Source organism: Dermochelys coriacea, chromosome 20 (assembly GCF_009764565.3).
Source record: "Dermochelys coriacea isolate rDerCor1 chromosome 20, rDerCor1.pri.v4, whole genome shotgun sequence".
In the NCBI taxonomy this organism is placed as follows: domain Eukaryota; kingdom Metazoa; phylum Chordata; order Testudines; family Dermochelyidae; genus Dermochelys; species Dermochelys coriacea.
In genome coordinates, this window is record NC_050087.2 from 14744332 (window position 1) to 14762945 (window position 18614).

At 52.6% G+C, this 18614-nt stretch overlaps 1 protein-coding gene across 4 annotated transcripts in view; it reads right to left on the bottom strand.

The window, feature by feature from the left end:
- The window catches only part of VAV1 (vav guanine nucleotide exchange factor 1), a 60901-nt gene extending 48312 nt beyond the window's left edge, over positions 1–12589 (bottom strand). The window contains exon 1 of one of the 4 annotated variants that reach the window (XM_038378113.2): positions 12071–12589. In XM_038378113.2, coding sequence (XP_038234041.1) covers positions 12071–12274 — 204 coding nt within the window. In that variant the 5' untranslated portion in view covers positions 12275–12589. The remainder of the gene's footprint in view (positions 1–12070) is intronic. The other 3 variants (XM_038378112.2, XM_043506866.1, XM_043506867.1) reach the window with 3 other exon arrangements.
- Between the last annotated feature and the right edge of the window lie 6025 nt (positions 12590–18614).

Sequence of the window (18614 nt, forward strand, 5' to 3'; positions counted from 1 at the left end):
AGAGCCAGACGGGAACTTTTCAGGAGAAGGTTTTTTCACTGACAAAATACATCTTACGAAACGTTCCAGGGGAAAGGGTTGGTTCTGACAATGATCTCTGCTAAGAAAAACAGGTGAAACAGGTTTTCGACTTCAAAAACAAAAACCCGTTGAAAAAAGTTCTGAAGCTGTCAAAAGGTTCTGCGTCGACGGGAAAAGTTTCTCAAGGAAAATTCTGGTTTCCTCTTTGAAAATGTAAGTGAATTAGAGTTGAAAAAAATTGCTTTTCAATCAAACAAGGGATGAAATCAAAATGAAACATTTCAAAATTCTTGAAACCGAAATATGTCTATTGACCGCAACTGGGGTGGGGGTGGGGGAGAACCTGGATTATCGGTCTGTGAAGTTTTTCAAGATTTCAACCCCGTTTTGGGGAAGAAACTTTTGCAGGAAACTATGGCCTAGCCCTCCGGGTCCTGACCGAGGCTGAGGGCTGGAGCAAGGGACAGACCCGCGATATCTTTGGGGAGGATGTGCCACAGCTCTGGATCGTAGAAGGGGCATGTGTTTGGCCTGGCCTATTGGGGAATTCTGACTTTAAACACCCCAGAAGTTCGCGGGCACTCATAATTGGGTGGGGGGGGGTCTCCAGTTTGAGGGGATCGGGACACTCGGGCCAAGAAGCAAGGCCTAGCTCCACCCCGTCTCTCACAGGGACACCCAGCTGCAGCCACCCCACCCCAGCGACGGCGGGACGGGGGTCAACGGGAACTGAGCCGCTTCTGCTCTTTAAAATCACTTGTTTTCTCTCCTCCACCCCTGGATTCCCTCCCCCACTCCTTCCTCTTCCTCTCCCCTGCACCTCCCTCAGTATGCCCTCTCCTCCCCCTACTTCCTTTTCCTCACCCCTTCTCCTCCCCCTTCCCCTGCCTGCCTACTCTCCTCTAAACTTCCTCCTTCCCCGCATCTTCTCCCCCCATTTACAGTAACTGGAAGCTTCACACCTCCTGTCAACTAGCTCGTTCACAACCTGCAGGCCCTGGGCCAGCTAAGCCCACAGAGCTCACCGCAAGCTGAGCTCACCAGCCGCAAATATGCCCCCCCGACTCCCTGGTTTCACTTTCCTCTCCTTGCTAAAGTTCAAAACTCCTTGCCGAGTTCGAAAGAGAAAGAGTGACTGGGGAAGGGGGCATATCAGACCCAGAACCCCGGGTTGGAATGCGCCCAGCTCTGGGGGAGCACCTGGTGTCCTGGTGCTAGAACAGGCCAAAGAATCCAGACCTGAACTCAATATAACCAGGCCCAACTCAGCAGAGCAACCCTGGGGCAATGGAAACCAGCTCTGCTGCTTGGGGAATGCCCAAGGTGGGGATGGTTAAATGGCTTTATGCACCCCCTTACATTCTCTGGATGCTGGGGCTGTGCAGAGCCCTGCCTAGCTCTTGGCATCAGTGAGAGCAACCTCTGGGCTGCTCTAACTCATGCTCTTCACCCTATGGGCCCAAAGGGAACAGGGAATAGCCACAGAGCAGTGCACGCCAGCCATACCCCTCATCCACCCCCTATGAGCTTGGGGGCGGGAGGGAGGGGTGGAGAATACACACAGTTCAGTGTACTCCAGCCATGCTCTCAATCCGACCCCTGTGGGCCTTGGAGAGTAGGAATAGCCACAGTGAAACACATGGCCCAATCCACCCCCTGCACTAGGGGCAGGAGGCTCCCTGCATTGGAAGGGTTCTCAGGGGCCAGAGCAATCGGAAGGATCTTAGCATAAGCAAGAATCCAGCCCAACGGGTCAAAACTCATCTCTGGTTTGACTCCACCAAACTCAACAGAGCACTAATGAACAGAGAAGCCAAGAGGGATTGTAGCCTGGGAAAGTTCACGGCCGCGGGATAGTTCAAGGGGAGAAGGAGCAAACCTGAATTTGGTAAACACCAGATTACGTGTATCCCAGACAGGAAGGATCATCCAGGGGTAAAGGCATTAACCTACAATTTGGGAGACCCAGGGTCAATTCCTACCTTCACTCCAGATTCCCTGGGTGATCATGGGCAGGTCACTCCATCTCTCTGCCTCAGTTTCCCCATCTGTATCATACGGATAATAGCAATGCCCTGTCTCATAGGATGTTGGGATGAATACATTCAAGACTGGGAGGTGCTCAGATTCAACAGTGAAGGGGGCCAGCTAGGTACCTTACGTAGCTATCACCCAGGACCGCATTGTGCTGGGTGCTGTACGTACACAGAACGAAAACACAGTCCCTTCCCCCAAAGACCTCACAATCTGAAGCTTGAAACTCTGAAACCTAAAGGGCGCAACCACTAAAAGACACATAAAGAGAACCCACACTTTTGTTGTTATTTAAAAATCTCATGATTTTAAAGCCAATCTCACGATATTTTTTTTTTTTTTGGATGGGGCTGCACTGTATTTTTTTGGAAGACGTGAGGCTGGCAACGTTGCGTGGGACATGGCAACGTCAGAGCCAGGCCAGCAGCGCTGCAAGGGGACTGGCAATGCCATGCTGGGGCTGGCGCTGGCGCCGCCGCCTCGGGGCTAACAGAGCGAGGCCGCATGAGGGCCTGGTGAGGCTGCACCGGGACTGGCGATGCCCGGTTGGGTGGTGCAAGATCCACCGAGGGGTCATGCTCCCTTCCACCAGCCACATCTCTTTATGACTAGGGAGGGCTGGGCCGGAAACAGGAAGCTCTGCAGAGCCATCCGAACGGCTTCCTCCGACCCCCCGCAGGGGAAATTGGCTACCGCAAAGAGCAACCAATGAGCGCAACAGGGCTGGCATTTTCCTCTGGCTGCATCTGCACAGCCTGGGCTGGGGATGTCCCATATCAGACCTACCCACTCGATGCTGTGCTGCCTGGAGCACATGCTTAGCAGCAAGTGAATCCAGACCAAGTCTGAGCTGGCGGCTCATCGGTGTCCATTACATCACCGGTGTCAGTTACACCGGCTTAGACCCCACCCCTCGCGCTTGATTCTCAGTTACCCCATTCCCCTGCTTTGGGCAGGAATGGTGGGGGGCGGGGGGAAGGCCTTTAAACCACCTTTGTGCTCCCCATATTCTGGGCCCTGCCCGGCTTCTGGTCCAAGTTAGAGCAGTCTCAGTGGCCCCTGGGAAGCAAAGAACAGCTGCAGCGCAGTGCACTCTAGCCACGCCACTGCTCCACCCTCTGTGGGAGCAGAGCCTGCTCCTTCCACCAGATCCATCAGTTGGGGAGGTCCCCATATGGGTGGAGGGGATGCTCAGGGCAGGTGTACGCTCCTGGAGCAGCCTAAAGAGCCCTTAGCATCACCAAGAATCAAGCCCCCGGGGCCTCCAGCTGCCCCACTGGGATGGCCAGTGGGCTATGAGCAGCATAGGATGCTAATGGAGGATGCTAATGGATGCTAATGGAGTTGCCACAGGGCCAACTCCCACCAGCGCCACAACGCTGCCTCCCTCGCTATTAGCGATTCAGGGGCTCGGTGCAGAGCCCTGCTCTACTCGCGAGGTCTGACCTTAGCCAGGCTGAGTCTGGGCTGCAGAGACCCATCTCCTCTCTCTGCGGCTGCTCTGGAGACAAGCTCCTCTGTGGCTTGGGGGCTTTGTGCTAGCTGGAAACCGCCTGCTCTGTCTGTAGCTGCCCTTTCAGAAACCCCAAAGCTCTGAGGTCTCCGCGCCCCTGCAGTGCTCTGAGCATGCTCCCCAAAGGGAATCAGAGCACAAGACGAGTTCCCAGGTGAAGGGCACGTCTTCACTGCAGAGTTAGCCTTTGCAGCATGGCCCCCCAGTTCCCCTTCTGGTTCCATCCACACACAAACTCCACCCAGCTGGCCCAGCAGGTTAGAGCTGGGTGCCACTTGCACTTTGCAGTGTGGATGCAGGTTAAAACCACTCTAGTCCTCCAACGCCTTCCCACCCTTCCTGTCATGTGCCCACAAGGGCAGACAAGTTCTCCCACAAGGATCAGAGCTTAATGCCACACTGAGATCCCCGGGCATGGGCCTGCAGCCGTTCGAGCAGCGGCAGCTAGTGGACCAGTAACTGGGGTCGGGCTGGGCTGCTCCCGCCCGGGCTAGGCTGAGCCAGGCGCCAATCAGCTGGGCTATCTCTGCAGTGATGCACTATCTGGGGTCTGTTGTATTTGCCTGCACCGCACTGGGTTTGTACTTGAGAAGGCCGATCGGAGAAGTGTGTCTGGTGCTTGGAAGAGGAGGTGGGGAGGTTTGGGAATGGTCCCTAGTTCTTGTGGCAGGTAGTTCCACCGGCTGGGACAAGGAGACTCTGTCTGGGGCCTGAGCAGTAGAAATGTTGACCACAGGCCCCATCCTGTAGCTTTAGGCTGGGCCCAGGCCAGCAAGAAGCTTGACAAGAAAGACCGAGCCCTTGAACTTTACTCTATTCAATGGGAGCTGGTGCTGAGAGCAGCGGGCAGGGTTATGGGTTTGTGGGAGGCATGCTGCAGAGTACTGTATGAGCTGGAGTTTCCCACACACTGAAGGCTTCAGCCAGGTCTATCTCATGGCTGTAGTTCAGTGACGAAGGTCTGAGTCACTGAGGCCAGGTCTTTGTCCAGCAGGATGGGAGTGGCCTAGCCAGCCGGCTGCAGGCTCCTCAGCGGGCTTCCCTCTGTCTTCCAGCATCACCTCTGTCTTGCTCAGGTTCAGCGTCTCTTCAGCTGTTCTTCAGCCACGCGCTGACCTTGTCCCGTCCCTGAGCCACATGGGGGTGGGCGGTGCATGGTGATGGATAGGCAACATCTGCTTATTGCTGGTACTTAAATCCATGTTGTCTGACCGGGTTCACCTCGTGTCCACATGCAGATGTTGACTAGGACCAGCGGGAGAATGGATTTCTGGGGGACTCCACCAGGGAGGGGTCCAGTGGCCAAGGGGCAGTTCCCCATCACTGCTCGTCAGGCGCATCCCTCCAGGAAGGACTTAAACTATTTCGGTGCATTCCCTGGATCCCATGTCATGGCGCAATGATCCCCGCACTGTGACCCACCGCACCACAAGACGGGATGCCGGAGTAGATGGGCCATTGGTCAGATCTGGTTGGGGCAGGGACTATCTTTTTGTTCTGTGTTCATGGGCAGCGCCTAGCACCATGGGGTCTCGATCCATGAGTGGGGCTCCTAGGCAATACCATAATGTACCTAATACATAATAATAATATGGCAGTGGGTCGCACATCAGCCTAGCTAGACCGTTGCTCTGATTCAGTGCAGCAGGGGACAAGAACCAGATTAGATTACTAGGAACACAGGGATTGCTGGACAGGATCAGACCCGAGGTCCTTGCAGCCCAGGATCTTTTCTCTGACAGTGGTCAGTGCCAGATGGTTCAGAGGAGTGGCGGGGGGGATTGGGAATGATCCCTAGTTCTTGTGGCAGGTAGTTCCACCAGCTGGAAAAAAGGAGGTTCTGTCTCCTGCACAGACCAGGTTTACCCTGCAGTAGCAAATGGGGAATAATCTGCCTCTCACATTAGGTCTCCTGGCCTCAGAGATCATCTCAAACCCTGAAGTTTAATCTCCTTTCACAATGTGACCACCAATAATTATTACAATTCTGGATATTATGTGTATTACGGTAGCAGCCAGAGGCCCCAACCTAGATTGGGGTCCCCCATTGTGCTGGATGCTGCACAGACCTCGACTGAGATCAGGTCCCCTGTTCTGCCAGGCACTGCACAGACCCCGACCGAGATCAGGCCCCCGTTGTGCCGGGCGCTGCACAGACCTCGACTGAGATCAGGGCCCCGTTGTGTTAGGTGCTGCACAGACCCCAACCGAGATCAGGCCCGCATTGTGTCAGGTGCTTCACAGACCCTGACTGAGATCAGGGCCCCAATGTGCCAGTTGCTGCAAAGGCCCCAGCTCTATTTAGCTCAAAATCCCATTGACTTTCAATGACACTTAGGCTCCTGGGACCCCAATTTACTTCTGAAAATGGGACTTTAGGCACCTAAGTCATGCAGGCGCTTTTGAAAATCACACCAAGGCAAGTTGGGAGCAGCGTGGAAAGCAGCTCTGGGGAGAAGCAGCGAGAACAAGCAGCTCCCGCAAGCGGAACTGAGGAAGGAACTTGAGTGCAAGCCCAGCAGAATGAAGAGTTTCAGTGAAACAAACAGCTTTGCTCTCTCAGCATCTGCCCGAATCACACACACGTGCAGGAAGGCTGGTACGTTTCATGTCTCCTGGGAAAGCTCTGATTGGCCGCCCCTTCACCCATCTTCCCCTGCAACCAAGGGGCCAGAGACTCTCAACCAAGCCTGTATTCACTCACCAATGGAGCAGCTAGCACGCCTAGGGTTGGATCCAAACGCCCTCTGAATATCAGTTCATGGACTGCATTGAAATTGAAATCCACTCTATTAAATCCAATCTAATTTACACAGCGCATCATCCATCCCGTGAGACCTCAGAGCACTTTACAAACTAGAGAAGGATCGCTTTGCCACCACTGAAATGCAGCCACCTCTGGGGTAGGACGTGGCAGCTGATCAATGGCACATGGGGATGCTGAGCAGGCATCGCTTACCCTGCACTGAAATGCAGCTATCTCTGGTGTGGGACACAGCAACTGTCCAACAGGACACAGCAACATTGTGCAAGGGATCACTCAGCCAGTGTTGAAATGCACCCACTTCTGGGGTGGGATGCAGCAGCTGCTTAATAACTGAATTGCAATGGTACACATTGATTGCTCACCCAGCACTGAAATGCAGCTGCCTCTGAGGTGGGACGTGGCAGCTGATCAATGGCACGCGGCAACACTGCGCAAGGGATCACTCACCCAATACTGAAATGCAGCTATCTCTGGGGTGGGATGCAACAGCTGCTTAACAGCTGCACAGCCAAAACACGCAACACTGCCTGGAACAGAAAGTGAAGGAGAATTAAAACAGCAAGGGGGATAATTTAGAGAGGCAGAATGGAATGACTGAGATTAGAAATCAGATCGAGCACCAGGGTTCACATCCTTGAGCAAATTGTCCTGGGCTCTTTAGTGACCAAAATCCTCCAGTGGCAGGTGCGTCCAAAATAGAGAAGTGGTGAGAGCCTCAGAACAGGTGAGAGCACACAGCAGAGCCAGCAGGGCGCTCCATGGCAGTGAGTCCAGCCCAGGACTAAGTGGCACCAGGGGCCAAGAGAGAACCACAGGGTTGGTGTGTGTCCAGCAGCCTCCGTAGAAAATCCTCTTTACAGTCATCACAGCTGAGTCCTAGGTTGTTCCGACTACCAGAGACGCTCTGGATGGTCTCCCAAAGCGCAGCAGCCCGGTGACGATGTATTGGGGTCCGTCCTGGAGTCAGGTGGCAACCCGCCTGCAACAGCACTCTGGGTTTCCCATGCGAGGACCAACAAGACCTGGCTAAATCACAGTATAACCCAGCACTGAGTGCACATTACAAATCTCCCTGCAGCCCCAATCCACAGAGAACATGAGCTTGTTACAGCCCCAGAGCACAGGGCTCACCCACCCACCACTGAAATGCAACCACCTCTGGAGTGGGACGCAGCAGCTGCTTAACAGTGGCAGAGCCACAGCACACAGAAGTCCAGGACCGGAAGTGAGGGAGCGCTAAAACCGCCAGGGGAGGGGGATTTTGGGAGGCAGCTAGGGGAGCCTGGCTCTTCAGTTCAAGCCGCTTTTCTGGGGCATTCAGTTCAATGACTGTGACCGGTGTGTTAACCAAGATAATTCGCTTGCCAGCTTCCTTAAAGTTCCTCTTCTTGGGAGAGCCTGCCTGGGGCATTCTGGCTCCATTGTTCAGTCTGTGGTCACCCTAGGAACAGTCCCGTAACAGGGCAACCTCACTGGGGACTGACTATCTAAACACTGCAGGAGCTGTTTATAGCATGTTCCCCAATCAGTGGGGATGTTGTTTTTAAACACCGGGCCAAGTTTACATCTTGTTGGGGCCAGTTCCTAGAGGCATTAGAGCCTAGTGGGTGGAGCACTAGACTGGGACTCAACAGACCTGTGTTCTAGTCTCAGATCTGCAGCTGGGTGACCTTGGGCAGCTCTGTGCCTCAGTTTCCCCACCTGTAAAATAGGGATGTTGGTGCTTAACCTCCTTTGAGATCTACCAATGAAAAGGGAGAGCTAGGGATGATTATTATTCGGGACCCAAGTCCTACTGGGCGATAGGCAGGGAATATACGGTCTGCCAAACTCTTATCGACCAGCACTCCCTTGAGCCCAGTGCCAGATAGTTCCACAGTCTCATAGAGTTTAAGGTTAGATGGGACCATTAGATCACCTAGTCTGCTCTCCTGTGGAGTACAGGCCACTATATCCCACCCAGACACCTCTATACTGACTCTACTTCGACCAAAGCGTTTCAGTCCTCAAGAGACTAAATTGCTTTGTACCACACACACAGACCTGGAGAAACTGAGGCCCCTGTAAAGGCAGAGCAGGTGAGACACGCTCAGGTGATCCGCCAAAAAGGCATAAAGCCACCAACATCCCTGCCAATTTGACCCAGGGGAAAATTCCTGTTCTGATAAGTTGCTTCAGAAGCAAGGGAAGCCCATAAGCTGCATCTAATAATGTGACCGGAAAACACTCCCTATCCGCAAATCTCAAAGAGTTTTATTCTCATCCCCAGAGGGAGGAAACTGAGGCACAGAGAGAGACCGGTCACCCAAGCGTGTTGGTGGAACCCAGGCGCCCTGACTTCCAATCTGGTATCCTGTCCACTAGAGCCAGGGAACGGGTAGTTCTTGCTGACCCTGGCCAGCGGTCAGCCCTAAAACCTGGTGGTGGCACTGCCACATAACGCCTTTCCAACACAGTTCCACATCGCCATCTGCCATTTGTGCAAATGGGGAAACAGAGGGCCAGGAGGGGAAGCAGTGGCAGAGTCCGAAATGGAACATAAAAGTCCCAGCCGCCCCACCCCTTGCGCCAGTCACCCGCACTTCCCTCCCTGTGCTGGGAATAGAGAGAACTCAGGAGAGTTCCCAGCCAGCCTGCTCTGACCCTGCTTCCCTCCCAGAACCTGATACCCAGTCCTGCTTGTCTGATCACTTCCCCAGACTTCCTCCCAGAGCTGGGACTAGAACCCAGGAGTCCTGAGTCCCAGCACCACGTAGAACCCAGTTAGTAAACACTGCAATTGGGTCTCAGCAACACACAATCATGCCAGGGTTGGCCACACACACTCCGACTGGTTTCTGGCAGCTTCTCAAAAACAGAACTCAGTGAGCGCCACTCAAGGACTCACAGATCATTTAAAGGGACACTCCCCTATTCCCACGCACGACACAAGGCCTTTCTTGCCAAGCAGGATTCCAAGATGATTGTCACCCTAGATATGGCGCCCAGAGGAAGACCTCAGTTAACAAAGACAAGGGCTCATCTAACACAACCCCCTACATTTCCTTTTGATCTGGTGTAAATTTGGAGTAAGTGCCTTGATATGCTGGATTTACACCGGGGTACATCAGAGCCTGCCCTAACCTCCCTTTTGCCTCGAGTCTCTGAGGAGTAAGAGACTGAGAGCGATTTGCTTCTTTTGTCTCCCTGCGCAATCACACGGGAACGACTGACATACCCGAGGACTCATTTCCAGACTCTTACCGGTAAGAGATACGCTGGACCATTCTGCCCTGCTATCCTGAACCCAGACCACCACCAGCACCGATCAGTCCCCGTCCCCCCCGCCGCCCCAGAGCACATGGCAGGGGTGGAAACCAAGCCCGACTTTTGCCTTATCTCAATACACCCGATTCCGGATTTTCCATCCCTTCTGACCCTCCTTCGAACCTAGACCAGATTTCATGGAGGCTTAATTCATCTCCTGGCCACGCTTTCCAGATCTCACATGCTTGGGCCTGGTTACTTAAAAGTAACGCCAGCCTAGCTGCATCAGTTAGGGATGTGGGCTTTTACCACCCTAGCTAAGCTCTAGTTTGTAGGGACGCAGCTATACCAGGAGAAGAGGGCCGGAGAACCATAATCAGCAATCCCAGCAAAAGCCCTCTGAGGACAGGTCGACATTAAAAATGTTGCCAGTATAATAATGTTGCTAAGGGATGTGACATCCCCGTACCAGCAAAAACTCTGCTATAACTGCAGTTACAGTGGCCTAGAAGTGCCTATGCCAATATCATTTATTTTGTTGTACGTTACAAGCGATACTGATGGAAGCCATAAGCTGCGTCTATACTATCTGTTAGTCTTTAAGGTGCCACCGGACTCCTCGTTGTCTTTATACTAAGAGGGTTTGCCAGGGCAGCTATTCCAGTATAAACCAGGCCTTAGCGTCCACACTAGGAGGGCATGGCTGGTATAGCTATGCTGGGAAAACTTAAGTGTAGACGTAACTTGAAGGTCCATTTGTACCGGCATCTTTCGTAGCAGGACGATTATTGTTGTAAAAGTTGGTCCAATATTACCTCACCCACCTTGTTTCTCTAATAGCAGGACCAGGACAGAGCTGGGAAAGGAACCCAGGAACCTTGACTTCCAGCTTCCCCTGATCTAACTACTAGACCCCACTCCCTTCCCAGAGCCATGGATGGAACCCAGGAGTCCTGACTCTCATTCGCCCCTGCTCTCACCCACTTGACCCCACGCCCCTCCCAGAGCTGGGAATAGGATCCAGGAGTTGGGGATCTCCAGTCCTGTCGTAAATTCCCCTCCACGTACATGCATGCTGCACGCATTCACCTGGGCGGTGGTTAATGCAGTTCTAAACCTCAAATTTACTTTGAGAAATGGTCTAATTAAAGCACAAGTCTGAGCGTCAGGACTCCTGGGTCCTGACTCCAGTTCTAGGAGAGGAGAAGGGTCTAGGGGTTAGAATGGGGGGGAGGGAGGGGGCGCGTGGGAGGGGGCGAGTCAGGACTCCTGGGTCCTATTCCCAGTGCTGGGAAAGTAATGAGGTCTAGTGGACTGAACCAGGAGGGCTGGGAGTCCGGACACCTGGGTTCTATTCCTTGCTGCCATTGGTGTGTTATAAAAGGATCCGATTCTGCCCACTCTGAGTCTCACATCAAGCCCCAAAACTAAGGGCCTACCCGTTGCCCCAGCTCAGGGCCCACTGAGTCTGGCACTCCCGAATTCCAGGCACAGCTCCACGGCTGGGTATCCGTTCCCCAGTCCCCTCCTGTGACTGTCGGTCCTCTACAGAGCCGGGGCTTGCTCGGGTCTCCCGCCAGGGCTTTGCAGCTAGGACTCCAACCCTCCTGCTCAACAGGGCTTGTCAGCCCCCACCCCACCATCATTCACCCTCCTGCCTGTGCCCCGACCCAGGGGAGCTGCCCCAGTTCCCTGGACTTGCTCCAGGGGCTGCATTCCCATGTGCCAGGGCATCAGGGCCTGGTTCACCCCAGGGCCCATCTCAGCCCCCACCCCCACCCCCACCCCCACCCAGCCAGCCCTGCTGTTAACTCCTTAGCTGCTGAAGGGTTCGTTGCTGCTGTCTGCTTCCCCCCACTGGATCCCATTTCCTCCCCACCCCCAAAGACAGAAATGCCTGCAAGCACCCTCCTCCCACACCACCCACCTTCCTGTTAACCCCTTAGCTGCCAGGTGAGGAAGCATGTAAGACTCCCCAGTTCCGTGTTAACTCTTAGATGTCAACTGGGGCCCATAACCACCCACCACCCTGCTGTTAACCATTTAGCTGCCAGCTGTCCCAGCAACTCCCTACCCCCAGACACACACACTACCGTTAACCCCTTGCTTGACAAATGGGTCTCATAACCCCGCTCCATCTCTCTCTCAAACACACACACAGTGTTAACCCCTTAGCTATCAGCTGGACTCCATGAACTCCCCCTCCTCTTGGATGTTAACCCTCTAACTATCAACTGGGTCTCAATCCCTCCCCCCCTTTTTTGGGGGGAGCTGCCAGTGAGACCCCATAAGCCTTGCCTCCCCCTTTAATGTTTACCCCTTAGTTACCAGCTTGATGCAATTAACTCCCCCTCCCCATGGACATTAACCACTTCACTGCTAGCTGGACCCCATAAACCTCTGGCTCAGCTCCCAGATTAACACCTTAGCTGCTGGGCGGCTGGAGGCTGCCCGGCCCCATTCCTCCCCCAGTTCTCCCACTCACCCACCTGGGACATCTGGGGCCGTAGGTTGATCTCCCGCAGGTTGACGGCATGGGGCATTAGGTTGTTGAGAAGCTGGCAGAGTAGAACGCCGTCGCGCAGGGCCTGAGCCAGTTCGCACACCTGGGCGCTGGGCCAGGTCACCCGGTGGTTGGGGGGCAACACCCGGCATTGGATCAGCCAGTTGGCGCATTGCTTCCACAGCTCCATCTCCCCGACCCAGCGTCCTTGCTGGCTGGCTGCTGACTGCTTCTGCTGCTCCACCTCCTTCTCGTGTCTGGGAAACTGATGCCTGAGAGCGACAGCTTCCTCTTTTGCAACTGACAACGTCAAACCACAGAACAAGGGAGCCCATGTGGGGGCTGGGGTGGAGCAGGCCTGGGAGCTTCCCCTTCCCGCACCCCAGGGAGGAGATGCAAGGGAAGGGTGCCCCTCTCCTCCAGGGGTGTCAGAGAGAGCTTCTCTGGTGAGCAGAATTAGTGCTGGCAGAGGAGACTGGCCCCTTTTAAAAGCATCTACTAGGGAAAAAATGACAGGTTTCAGAGTAGCAGCCGTGTTAGTCTGTATTCGCAAAAAGAAAAGGAGTACTTGTGGCACCTTAGAGACTAACAAATTTATTAGAGCATAAGCTCTCGTGAGCTACAGCTCACTTCATCGGATGCATTTACATCCGATGAAGTGAGCTGTAGCTCACGAAAGCTTATGCTCTAATAAATTTGTTAGTCTCTAAAGTGCCACAAGTACTCCTTTTCTTTTTAGGGAAAAAATGTCACAGTTAGTTCCTGTGTGCATATAGCTTAGGGAGCTGGGGCTAGTTGCTCTGCTCTGCTCCCAAAGACTTTCTCAGCTTGCGGCAGGAGTAGATACCTTATCTTCTCTATAGAACCGGGCGGTGTGCTCTTGCTGTCTCTTTCACACACATGCACCATGTGGCAGGCAGGTCAGTACGATCCCTGTTTCACAGGTGGGGAAACCGAGGCACAGAGCAAGGGAGTGATTTGCCAAAGATCAGCGAGGAAGTCGCCGGCAGACTTAATAGAAGCGACTCCCTGTTTCTATCATAAGAAGGGTGGGTGGCCGTTCTCTGTGGCATGTTTCCCCCTCGTAAGGCAAATCAGTTCCCATCAAGCACAACCGGAGGGGGTGACAAGAAGCAGAGACGCAGCCAGCGATCTGAGCAATAGAAGCAACAGGTGGGTTTGCTTTCACAGGGAGATCACGGGAGGGGGCAGGCCGGGGAGCTAGTATCTACAGTGAGATGCCTGGGTGGGTCAGCTTCTGCACTGAGCCTAGAGCAGCCTCCATCCACTAACCTCCCCGTCCCCACTGCAACTTCATAGCAGTGCTTCCAACCCTATCTCCTCCTCCCACCTCCTCCATTGAAATCCAGGCGCGGCCACCTGTTTGCCCGAAGTGATCACTAGGGGTCACTCTTCTCCACATTTTGCAGTGGAGGAGGCTGTGCTTGCAGACAGCTTTGTGAGTGGATGGTAGGGGGTGGTTGGGCTCAAACCTGAGTTTGAGCTCTGGATTTACAAAGCAGTGTAGACATAACATTGGGGTGCCTGGCCCTTCACACCCACACAGCTGGGCTCTAACCCCTTACCTGGGCTAAAGGGTTGTATCCAGATTGTATCCTCAGGGTGGGGAGTGGAGTATGGAGAGAGAAAGAGAGACAATATCTATTTATCCCCATGGTCACCGATTCATCTATTCCCATTAACAACCCAGATCCTGTTTGTCAAAAGCAGTGGATCTCAACCAGAACTATGCATACCCCTGGGGTACACAGGGGTCTTCCGGTGGGTACATCAACTCATCTAGATATTTGCCTAGTTTTACAACAGGCTACATAAAAGCACCAGCGAAGTCAGTACAAACTACAATTTCATACAATGACTTGTTTATACTGCTCTATGTACTATCCACTGAAATGTAAGTACAATAGTTATAATCCAATTGATTTATTTGATAATTGTATAGTAAAAATGAGAAAGTCAGCCATTTGTCAGTTTTGTAATACTGTGCTGGGATACTTTTGTATTTTTATGTCTGATTTTGTAAGCAAGTGTTTTTTAAGTGTCGTGAAACTTGGGGTACACAAGACAAATCAGACTCCTGGAAGGGGCACAGTAGCCTGGAAAGGTTGAGAGCCACTGATCTATGTAGCAGTGGTTTTCAACCTGTGGTCCTTGGATCCCTGTGGATCCACAGACTATGTGTAAGATTTCCAAAGGAGTCCAGACCTTCTTTTGAAAATTTTAGGGGTCCACAAATGTAAAAAGGTTGAAATCCGCTGCTCTATAGCCAGGAGAACTGTTTGGAAATGGATGCTGTGTTTCATAATTTTTTTTAAAGCTCATTTTCTCAAAAATTTTCAAAAATCCACAGAAAATTTGACTCCAAAAATGTTTTAGTTTTTTTAGTTGCGAGGGCAGGAATGGTCTCTTGCTATATGTCTGTGCAGCACCTGGCACGATGGGGGCCCTGATCTCTGTCAGGGTCTGTGCAGCATCTGTGTTTGGCTAAAGCATGTTTTCTGGAAAGGCATCCACTCTGGATCTGAAGACATCAGAGATGGAGAAGCTGCCCTTTCCCTTGGTAGTCTGTTCCAATGGCTATTCACCCTCACTGTTAAAAATACATGCCCTAGTTTCTAATTGGAACGTGTCCAGCCTTACCGTCCAGTCGTCAGCTTTTGTGCTGCCTGTGGGAGTACTTACCCAGGGTGATCAAGTCACCACATTTGTGGTCGTGGGTTTGGAGCTGATGTTAAACCAACCTCAATGCCAGGTCATTTCCTGCCCAGTCACCCAGCTCAGAGTTCCCCATCAGAGCACCTCAAGGTAGGTAGGTTTCTGAGTCACCACTTGAGTGTCCCAGCCTGATGAGGTCAGTGACTCCAGAGCCTGAAGAAAACAAGAGGAAAAATAAATGTTTAATACTGGATTCACTGGCGAATGAACTGTCCCACAGGGCACTTATTTATCTCTGCTTCTCCAAGAAGTACGTGCCGGCTTCTTTCTCCTACCCCTTAGGAACGGGAAAAGCAATCTCGCGAGCTTAGGGATCTATTCTGCGCCCCATCACCATAGTGCCTGGGCACTTCCCACATAAAATCAATAGCAGCAGTGGAGACCCCCAGTGCCAAAGCTCCAGCTCAAAATCCGTGAAACTCCTCATAGCTCACATCTGCCATGCCGAACCTGATAACAAGCTAGGCATGCTGCAACCACTGCTCCTGTTTGGCCAAGGATCAGGCCCATCCAATTATTCCTGTAAAACCAACTTCCCTGCCCGCCCCCCCCCGCCCCCGCAATCTCATTTGTCTCACCCACCCTATTACCATATACCTCACCATACATGAGGCAGGAAAGGGATTTTATGTCAGTTTCACAGTTGGGGAAACTGAGGCACAGTTGCACATACACGCTCTCTATAGAAAAAGAGGAGAGCAGAAGCAACTTTGCCAGGGCTGCAGACAAAGCTTGTGACAGAGCAAGGAATTGAACCCGGTCTACCTTAAACCCCAGGCTAGTGCTCCAACCACTGGACCACTCTTCCCCTTTCTTTTCTGCTTTGTCTACTTGAATCAGAAGCCCTTCAAAGTGGACCTGACGTTTTCTATGTTTGTCAGCACCTAGCACAGCTGCAGCTCTCTGTGCTACTGTTTAAAAATTTAGTAAACAACAACGTATTCTGGCATGTGAGAGGCAGTGGGGTCTAGTGGCTAGGGCATGGTCTAGGGACTGAGAACATCTGGGTTCTAATCCCACCTCTCCCACTGTCCTGCTAGGTGGCGTTGAGAAAGTCATGCCCCTCTCCGTGCCTCAGTTTCTCCTCCCTTTGTCTGTTTGGAAGGGGAGCACTTGGGGGTGGGGACTGTGTGTAAGTGCAGCATTGAACTCCCCGGAGTTCAGCTGATTTACACCAGCTAGGGAGTTGGTCCCCAGGTCAAGGCTGGCAATTGCAGCCCCTGGGTGATCTAATAGTGACAGCATCATCCTTCCCGACGCAGCAATTACTCATGGCCCCAGACATGGTGCTGCTGAGATGAGATTCAGCCAGCTTCTCTCAGCCTCAGCTCTGTTCCAGGCTGACACAGTTATGGTAACAGCAGGGAAAGCTGTCAGCAAGCACCTGCCACCTGTCCAACCCACTCCTTCCATCCCCAGCTGCCACCAGCCATCTGGCCCGTTGTTCCTGCTTCAATCCTTGCTGGGCTCCTACTTCCAGAGTCCTTTATAAGGGAAATGCTCCTTTATAAGGCCGTGATCTGATCCCCCAAGCAAGGTCGGGCTGGATCCGACCTTGGATGGGGAACATTGCACTAAAGAGAGTGGGGAGGGTGGTTCAGAAGGGGGCGCTCTCGATTCCGAATCAGCGCTGGCCCCACTACCCCTGGGCAGCACTAGGGGGCACTATGCTGCAGGGAGCGGAGTGGATGGTTGGCTCATTCAAGGGGGCTTTCCCCTCTGAATCAGTTCTGATCCCAATCCCATAGCCTGGTGGCAGGGGGTGCTGTGCAGCAGGGAGCAGGGTGATGGCTCAGTAGGGGGCGCTCTCAGCCTCCACACGGACCGCAGTGCTGCAGCATGGTGGCAGGGGGCGCCATTCAGCTTCACACAATAGATGGGAAGGGGGGATACAAGGAACCCATTGAACCAGAGGGTGGGGAGCAGTTGTGGCTGACACACAGCAACAGGCAGTGTGGGATGGAGCCGAGGGGGGCTGTGCACAAGGCCCTGGTGACAGGAGGTGTTTCGTGCACTGGCACACACATTCACACTCAAGCCGACACCAACTCATAGTCACATTCACACCAACAGTCCTAGAGGAGTGGTCACATCTACCGCACAAACAGCAACCCTCGCCGTGGCTGTGCCTACACCCTCACCCCCCATCACACCCACACCAGCTGTCCCTCCACAATCGGACTCACAATAACTCATAATCACGCAGGCTCCCAAACACACTTCTCACACCTTCAAGGCTACACAAACACACTAGAACTCCTTTTCTGTTTGCGAATACAGACTAATATGGCTGCTACTCTGAAACTAGCACCCAGGCACACTCGAAACACAGACTCACAAAGACAACCCAGCTGACACCCACAAGCCTACCCGAGGACACTAATGTGCCATTACACCAATGTACATCCAGAAATCAGTCAGACTCACAGACATACCAACTCACACTCATACTCTTCAAACTCACACCCAAAACACACAACCAGACTCACCATCTCATAGTCACAGAGATACACTCAAACTCACACCCACTATCACACCCAAAACACAAAACCCAACTCACCATCTCACAGATACATTCAAATTCACACTCACTAACACACCCAGAATACACAATCCAACTCAGCAACGCACAAACTCAGTCACATACACTCCAATCACACCCAAAACACACAACCAGACTCACTTTCTCAGTCACAGAGATGCACTCAAATTTACACCCACTATCACACCCAGAATACACAACCCGACTCACCAACTCAGTCACACAGATACATTTGAACTCACACCCACTAACACATCCATAATACACCAGACTCAGCAACACAAACTCACAGTCACACAGATACATTCAAACTCACACCCACTGTCACACCCAGATCACACAACTCAACTCACAGGGATACACTCAAACTCACACCCAGAACACACAACCAAACTCACAGTCACACAGATACATTCAAACTCACACCCACTGTCACACCCAGATCACACAACTCAACTCACAGGGATACACTCAAACTCACATCCAGAACACACAAGCAAACTCACAGTCACACAGATACATTCAAACTCACACCCACTGTCACACCCAGAACGCACAACCCAACTCACAGGGATACACTCAAACTCACACCCAGAACACACAAGCAAACTCACAGTCACACAGATACATTCAAACTCACACCCACTGTCACACCCAGAACGCACAACCCAACTCACAGGGATACACTCAAACTCACACCCAGAACACACAAGCAAACTCACAGTCACACAGATACATTCAAACTCACACCCACTGTCACACCCAGAACGCACAACCCAACTCACAGGGATACACTCAAACTCACACCCAGAACACACAACCAAACTCACAGTCACACAGATCCATTCAAACTCACACCCAGAACACACAACCAAATTCACAGTCACACAGATACATTCAAACTCACACCCCCTGTCACACCCAGATCACACAACCCAACTCACAGGGATACACTCAAACTCACACCCAGAACACACAACCAAACTCACAGTCACACAGATCCATTCAAACTCACACCCAGAACACACAACCAAATTCACAGTCACACAGATACATTCAAACTCACACCCCCTGTCACACCCAGATCACACAACCCAACTCACAGGGATACACTCAAACTCACACCCAGAACACACAACCAAACTCACAGTCACACAGATGCATTCAAACTCACACCCAGATCACACAACCCAACTCACAGCCACAGGGATACACTCCACCTCACTCCCAGACTCACAAGCGTTCACCACCT